The sequence below is a fragment of the Saccopteryx bilineata genome, chromosome 2, assembly GCF_036850765.1.
Source record: "Saccopteryx bilineata isolate mSacBil1 chromosome 2, mSacBil1_pri_phased_curated, whole genome shotgun sequence".
In the NCBI taxonomy this organism is placed as follows: domain Eukaryota; kingdom Metazoa; phylum Chordata; class Mammalia; order Chiroptera; family Emballonuridae; genus Saccopteryx; species Saccopteryx bilineata.
In genome coordinates, this window is record NC_089491.1 from 131,461,861 (window position 1) to 131,470,199 (window position 8,339).

Here is an 8,339-nt window from a genome sequence, read left to right on the forward strand (position 1 = left end):
ACAGAGAGAGATGAGAAGCATCAATCATCAGTTTTTGTTGCGACACCTTAGTTGTTCATTGATTGCTTTCTCATATGGGCCTTGACCGCGGGCCTTCAGCAGACTGAGTAACCCCTTGCTCGGGCCAGCAACCTTGGGTCCAAGCTGGTGAGCTTTTTTGCTCAAGCCAGATGAGCTCACGTTCAAGCTGGCAACCTCGGGGTCTCAAATCTGGGTCCTCCGTATCCCAGTCTGACGCTCTATCCACTGCGCCACCGCCTGGTCAGGCTATTTATTCATTTTAGAGAGCAGAGAGAGAGAGAGAGAGAGAGAGAGAGAGAGAGAGAGAGGAGCAGGAAACATCAATTCCCATATGTGCCTTGACCAGGCAAACCTCGAATTTCAAACCAGGGACTTCAGCATTTCAGATTGACGCTTTATCCACTGAGCCACCACAGGTCAGGCCAGCATAGATCCTTAATTAAGCACTCAAATGCACATTTATTCAGTGCTGTCTGTGGACAAATCTTCAGGTTAAAATGCTTTTAGGGAAGAAAACAGTGATGTACAAGCAATGAAACAATTTTTTATTTTAAGGAACTCAGTCTAACATGGAAGACGACACATGAATAACTAACTCCAATATGAGATTGAGGTATCAGGACTTTAAGAAAAGTATAAGTCAAGTGCTAAGCCTGTGAGCTTAATTTTAAGAAGGATAATTTTGGGAGAACTCATGGAAATAAGGCTTCTTAGGTAGTGCTTAAATGCATGGGCATTACCCTCAGGGGCACAGATGGAGAGAAGGAGAGCTGAAAGCCAAAGGAATAGCATAAGCAAAGTTCAGCATGTGTTTATGGTAATGACTAGTCATTCAACATGCCCAAATAACAATAGATAACTTTATTTGAGTGCTGCTTACATGCCAGGCAAAATTCTCAGCATCTTATATGTATTGTGTGATTTAATTTTCAGTTGAAGCTTGGAAGGAAATACTAATATTAGTCTTATTTTGGAGTCATAAATGCTCAAAATCACATAGCTAGATAGTAGTTGAGCCAGGATTCAAGTCTTCATCTGTAAAGGTTAGTGTACACATTGCAGATTGGAATGCAAGGGGGGCTGGAACCAAGAGTGGCCAAGTCTTCTGTGTCCTCCCCACAAGTTTTACATCATAAATGAATTACTAAGGGAGGAGAAAGAGCCTTACTTTTTGTATTTAAAAAAAAAAAAGTAAAAAAAAAAATCTTCATTGTTAATGATTATTTGGAGCAATTGATCATCCAAAACTATATTTGTTCAACACAGCAGCCTCTAGGCACATCAGCTCGGTCATTTGAAATATGACTAGTCTAAACTGAGATGTGCTATAGGTATAAAATGTGTACTGAATTTATGGAATTTAGGACAAAAAGAATGTAAAATATTTTTAATAATGTATACTGATACATACTGAAATATTTTGAGTATATTGATTTAAACATAATAAAGTTTAAAAATTATTTTTACCTGTTTCTTTTTATTTCCATTAATGGGGCTATTAGAACATTTAAATTTCTCTATTAGGCTTACATTAGATTTTTATTGGGCAGTATTGGTCCAGAGCAATTTAAAGTTGTGGTAGATATTCTGCTAACTCTGTTGAAGGACTTCCTTACCACATTGGTTTTTTAACCACATTCTTCCCTTACTTTCTGGCTCTTTGCAAGAAAAAAGTTAAAAAGTGTCCCCTTTGTAAAGGTTCAAGAGCCCCTAGAATTTCCTTTTCACTTGCTCCCAACCACAAACTAATGATCAATGTGCTTCGTCAACACATTGGAGCCAACATTTTACAAAGGCAAAGGGAGGGGATGCCAAAAAATTTCCAATCCCTGAATGGTGTGAAGTAAAAGTGCTTTCAGGGAATACCACAAGAATGGCACGGTGGGCATAATGGGTCTGTTTCATCGTCAAAAGACCCAAGGAGTTGAAAGGAAACTCTAACTACAGCACCAAAATGCCACAAAACCATAGTTATTAATACAAACTAACTAGCATCTCCGTCTATCTGTCACCATCTCATCTGAAAAAATCTTGTGAAAATACGTAATCCTGATGAGACTCCAATTAGGTATAAATACCAGCAGCAAAAGGAGGTGCAGTACATTTTTCTGATCATCTACAGATCGGCTCTTAGAAGAGAGAGCAGCTGAGTCCTCTGGACTTAATACAGGAGCTACTGATTTCCACGACTTTGGCCTAACTCACTCCCAAATGATGAATTATTCAAGTTATATCTTAGCTTTTCAGCTTTGTGTGATTTTGGGTTCTTCTAGCTACTACTGCCAAGCCACATTTTTAAACGAAATAGAAAACCTAAAGGAATATTTTGTAAGTATGACCTTTTAATAATACTTGTTTGTGGTTGAAATGACTGAACATTGACTTGGAATTGTACCTATGATAGGCTGTCATCGCTCGTCCATAGTCATCTTGAGACCTTGGTGTTATTTTGACTCTTGACTCGAGTTTTTAACTGTGATCTGGATTTTGCCTTAATTCTCTACTCAATTTGCTATAGAGAGGGAATTCGTGAATCTTTCAAAAGATGGGCCTAATATGAGTATAAAACAGGATGATGTTGATAATTTTGTGGAAAGAATCTATTCCATTGTGATGTCAAGTAGTATTTATATTAAAAATGACCAGCTATTAATTTCTGATTTCTCAGACTGTCATGATGGGTCAAGATTAGCATTAAAATGATAATCTAAAAATAATTAATCAATTAAAGAAGGTGAGGATCTGAAAGCTTTGGCTTTAAAAAATCATTTGTAGGTGATTTTCTCCAAAAGGTGGTTTAAAAATTCTACTATCTCATCTCTGTTATCTATAAATGGCCCTTGAACTCAGTCTCTTGCTGAGATTCTCTAGGAGTTATAATCTCACTTTTATTTAACTTTTTTTGTTTTGTTATATGAGTTTTTAAAAAAATTTTATTTATAGTTAATTAAAATAGTTTTTGTATTTTAAATATTGTATTATTTGTCCAAAATTGAGCTATTATAATTATAGCTGTTGTACTTATGCTCAAGCTTTTACAAGCTATTTTATTCTCACGACATCAAATCAAATCTCTCTCACATACACCTGAAACTACCTTTTAAAGCTGACATAACATCAGATAGGACACAAGTAAATGTTATAAAGATCTGTACCATGAGGGGGCAGTATTTTATAGTGGGATGATTTTTGATTTTTTAAAATAAGTTTGAAAACAGTTTTTTTTTTACACTGTAGTTATTTGAGACAATTGAAGTACTATATTGAGTTCATTTGTGACTTTGCAACTTAGGGGTTATACTAGAAAATAAAAATAGCTAGTAGTCTTCAGTAATATCCAACATAATAATAGCTTTTGGGAATACTTGCTATAAGTAAACAAGAGGGTTGAAAAGAAAGTCAGTGAATATTGCCAGCATCTGAGTACAATAAAACGTGTACTTTTAGGAAACTTTATAAACTAATTATAAACCAATTCCTCCCCCTCCCCCCCAGAATGCAACTCAGTCAGATGTAGCAGATGGTCGGCCTCTTTTCTTACATGTTTTGAAAAACTGGAAAGAGGTAAGCTGAATATTCCCTTTTGGTTGATTTTCCTGTTGCTTATTTTCTAATAGATAAATTCATATCAACCTCTCTTTGTGCTCTTTCTTCCCAAGGAGAGTGACAAAAAAATAATTCAGAGCCAAATTGTCTCCTTCTACTTCAAACTCTTTGAAAATTTAAAAGGTAACCAGATTATTCAACATAGCATGAACGTCATCAAGGAAGACCTGCGTGTTAAGTTCTTCAACAGCAACAATAGCAAAATGGAAGACTTCCTGAAGCTGACTGAAATTCCAGTGAGTTGATCTTAATTATTTCTTTGGTTTCACTGCAGAGGCTCTTGAGAAAATACCCAATTCCCAGAATGTAGAAATTAGCTACTGGACGCAGTCGTTAAAACTATAAAACCCATAGCCAAACTCCTCCTTACTAATTCTATTTGTGTTATTGAGTGATTTTGCCAAGTTAGTATGGGGATTATTTAATCTTGTGATCTGGGAAAATGCTGGCATTATGAATATCATACAAAGGCAGGTAAATGGACAGGTCTAGGGAGGAAGACGTGGTGAAGAAGCTGAAGGGGGTATAGTGGAGCAGTTAACTCATTGCTCCTTGCTTGTGAGATGGAAATTCTGCCACTTTGAATGGGAGGCTGCATGTCTTAATGGAAAGAGCAGCAGGAGGGGAGAGACTTGTGCTCTTCTCCCAGCTCTGCTACCAAGGAACTTCATGAACTCAGATGAACCACAGGCCTGGCTCAGTTTCCTCATGATCAAAGAAGCCTGTTGTGTTCACCATAACTTCTATGGCCTCCTTTGCTCAAAAACTCTCCAATGACATAGCTAGAAAGTGAGAATGAAGTAGGAGAAAGCTGTGGTCTTTGAAAAGGCACTAGGCACATTCTCCTGCCTGACTCTGATCAACAATGAGCAACACTGTGCAGCCCAAGTAGAGTATTTGTTTGCTTTCAGAAAAAAAATAGGTAGAATTTATACCTTATGAAATAATTGTTAACTTTTGGATACTATAATATCTATCTCAGCTGGAGAAATCCTTAGACTCCCCAACTTTACCTCATAAAATTGGCTTGAGTCTTTAAAGCTTGAGTCTAGAGCCTTTACTTCAAGGTAAATTTGAAGCATAAAGACAAATCACTTTTTCCAAAATTTTTATCTAAGAGATAAAGGCCTCCAGATTTCTTTGGGTTTGGCTTTGATAAAAATATGAAAAAGGGAGGGGTCATGATATGATTTGTGCTATCAGGATTTGAGCCCAACTCACACTGTACCTGAAACTGAAATAAGTGCTAGTTCCCAATACATTAGGTGGTCGTGGTACAAAAGTATAAGACTATTACTATTTTCTACAGACAGTGTTTTCCAATGTTCAGCAGTTCTCCTTGGCCACAGGCTAGACTTAAAAAGCACTTGCCCCTAAGCCAGTGCTGCTTTGGCTTGCCACTAATCCTGGATAAGTCTCTTAACTTCTTGGTGATGCTTTGATTACTGGAAAGTAAAGTTTATCACTTGAAAACATACAACTGATGAGAACTTTTTCTGCTTTACTGTAACCATCTGTCAGTTCCATCCTTCAGGAAGCTCTAAGCCTGCTTCTTCATGATGTGCAATCTTGCATAAACTTTCAACCATTTTTCCTCTTTTACTCAGTTGCTAACATATTTAAGGCATGTTATGCCTTTAAATGTTTAGTCTTGCAGCTTAGAATCCTCCTAGTTATTCTTGGAAATGTAGCAAGGTGGTCACAGTATTTCCAGCATTAGAAAGAAACATAATGGCAGAACCAAGGTGAAAGTAGAAGGTCCTCATTTTATTAAGTATGAATTCACCTAAATGTTGCTATTTGCTAGACTGAGGAAATCGTTCAGTGTGCTGGAATAGAAGGCAGGATGCAGGGAAATTTGCTGCAATTCTCAATTTTCAATATTTATATCAGCAATTGCTTATTGCCATATAAAATGATTTCTTTTATTATTAATCTTGTTATGGAAATGATGAGACTGACATAATTTGGGGAAAATTAAAAATCATAGTATTCATTTGTCTTGGACTTGGTATTTACAAATTACTAACCAAATCTCAGTGGTTCTCAAACTTTGGTATCAGCAGCACCCGCAGAGCTTAGTGACCACACAGTGGCCTAGGCCCTCTCTGACTTCATGCACTTGAGGCTCTAAGTACTTCATTAGGTTTTGTGGTTATTCTGCTAGACACCAAAGGTGAGAACTATTAACCTATAGTAACTCATTAACCTATAGTAACTCATTTGATACAACAAAGACTAAAGTGCAAGGTGATAGAGTTGGTAGAGAACCTAGAAGTCATCAAAAACAAAGAGTCAGGGAGGTTGATTGGTTCAAAGTCAGAGTTATTGTTCACATAGAATTCAAACCCATATTTTTGTCAGGGTCTTTTTACTTTATAATTTTGAGAATTGTGGAGCAGTAAACTTGAGGATGCATCATGCCCCTCACCACATCACAGTATAACTAGCAATTTAATTATATTTTAACCTTAACTACTGAAGAAAGCACTGTTGTATATTAAGGTAATATATTGCTAGTAAAAATCATGTTTTTAAAGAAATACTTCCATTTCCATGGACTATAACATCAAGTAGAATATTCTGAAGGATGGTATGCCTGAAATTGATTTTGCTGTGCTGTTCTCCAATAGGTAGATGATCTGATGGTCCAGCGCAAGGCAATAAGTGAACTCCTCAAGGTGATGGATGATCTGTCACCAAGACCTACCCTTAGGAAGCGGAAGAGGAGTCAGACTCTGTTTCTTGGCCGGAGAGCATCGAAATAAGGGTCATCCTGCCTGCAATATTTGAATTTTTAAATCTAAATCTATTTATTAATATTTAATATTTGACATTATTTATATGGGGGAATATATTTTAAACTCATGATCAAAGTATTTATAATAGCAACTTTTATGTAATGAAAATGAGTATTAATATATGTATTATTTATAATTCCTATATTTTATGACTATTTCACTTTACCCTTTTTTTTGAGTAACTAGGCAAAACTATGTGTTTATAAGGTTTTATCTCAGGGGCCAACTAGCCAGCCGATCTAAGTAAGACCCCACGGGTTGTGTATTTGTTTACCTGGACGATGTCATTAACACATACAGGAGCGATGCCATCCAGTCGCTGCCTGTTTGAAATCATGCCTGCAATCTGAGCCATTGCTTGCACTTGAATGTGTAGGTCATATGACTTGTCCCCTAATGAAAACATAGCATCTCATCTCATGCCTAGTACTGCAGAAGATTGCTAACCACTGTGACTGTACCGAAATGCAAAAGTATTTTTTTTGTTTTGTTTATCGATATTTAATATATATGAATAAAACATAATTTCATAACTATTTATGCTGTGTCAGATATTTTTTAAGTGGAGGCTGTGGTAAATGTACTACACACTAATGAGTTAGTAGGATGAAAGTCATTTTCAGCTGTGGAAATCTTAGACTTGAATTAAGTCTCATTAAATATGGCGTTTCTCTCCACTGGCAATTTGTTGGCTTCTACTGCATCATTTAGCAACTAAGTTATCTTTTCAAAATATAGATTTTAACTATGTTACCATTTATCTCAGGGCTTCTGCAATGGAAAGTAGTCCAAATAGTTTAGCTTGACACAGCGATTTATTTATACCCTCTCCCTCAACTTCCCACTGCATTCTTCATCTTGGTCCACTTTACATGAGCATCACTGGGTATGAATAGTGAGTGTAAATTTTAGGGAGAGAGGCCTGAATTAAAAGCTTGGTCTTACCATTACAATTAGTGTGACTTTTAATGGATTACTTATATTCCCTAAGCTCCAGTTTTCTCATCTGATAAAGAAGAATAATTGTGCCCTCCGCATAATATTGTGGTGAGGGTTCATTCTTTCACTCAAAAAATATTTATTAAAGCATCTACTATGTGCCTAGTGCTATTCTAGGCACCTGAGATATCTTTGTGAACAAAAAAGACAAGGATCTCTGCTCTTGGGGAATTTAAAGTTTAGCAAAAGGGAGACAGATAATCAACAAAATACATAATATATTAGTAAATTCCATGGTGTGTTCAATGATAATAGGTGATATGGAAAAAAATATAGCAAGATGGGGGAATTGGGAAAACTGTAAGTAGTGTGGATTAGGTAGGTGTACTAGTCAACGTAGTGATTGTAGTTGACTTCATTGAAGAGATGACATTTGAGGAACAGGTGTGAGAAGTTTTGAGGAGGAAAATCAGAAGTTCAACTTTGAACAGTAAGTTAATTAGACTTCAAAGCAGAGATGCTGAGTAAGCAATTGGTGAGATCAGTTTGGAGATGAGAGAAGTCTGGACATTTGACATACATTTAGGAGTTAAGGCATATAAAGAAGGTATTTGAAGACCTAATATTAGTTAGACTCATAAATGTCATGAGTTTACATAGTGAAAAGAAGGAGAGCAAAGGATTGAGTATTCAGATATGCTATCATCAAGAGGTTAGGGAGATAGCAGCAAGGAAACTGGAGAAATATGGCCAGTGAAATAAGAGGACAAACTGACAAGTGAGATAGTCTAAAAGCCAGACGAAGAAAGTGTTTTAGCCTGACCAGGTGGTGGCGCAGTGGATAGAACATCGGACTGGGATGCCAAGGACCCAGGTTCGAGACCCCAAGGTTGCCAGTTTGAGCACAACAAGCTCATCTGGTTTGAGCAAAGCTCACCAGCTTGGACCCAAGGTCACTGGCTTGAGCAAGGG

General features: G+C 36.8%; 1 protein-coding gene across 1 annotated transcript; it reads left to right on the forward strand.

Moving 5' to 3' along the window:
* The first annotated feature begins 2,232 nt into the window (after positions 1-2,232).
* Positions 2,233-6,773, forward strand: IFNG (interferon gamma). Its single transcript, XM_066254804.1, has 4 exons — positions 2,233-2,349; positions 3,517-3,585; positions 3,681-3,867; positions 6,265-6,773. Exons 1-4 carry the CDS (start codon positions 2,233-2,235, stop codon positions 6,393-6,395), a joined length of 504 nt encoding a protein of 167 aa, XP_066110901.1. The 3' UTR covers positions 6,396-6,773.
* The last annotated feature ends 1,566 nt before the right edge of the window (positions 6,774-8,339 follow it).

Excerpts from the sequence above, each read along its gene's own strand:
- IFNG (XM_066254804.1), top strand. The coding sequence starts at position 2,233 with ATGATGAATTATTCAAGTTATATCTTAGCTTTTCAGCTTTGTGTGATT. Across the intron at positions 3,586-3,680 it reads TTTTGAAAAACTGGAAAGAG|GAGAGTGACAAAAAAATAAT; the intron begins GTAAGCTGAATA and ends TTTCTTCCCAAG. Across the intron at positions 3,868-6,264 it reads GCTGACTGAAATTCCAGTGA|ATGATCTGATGGTCCAGCGC; the intron begins GTTGATCTTAAT and ends TCCAATAGGTAG.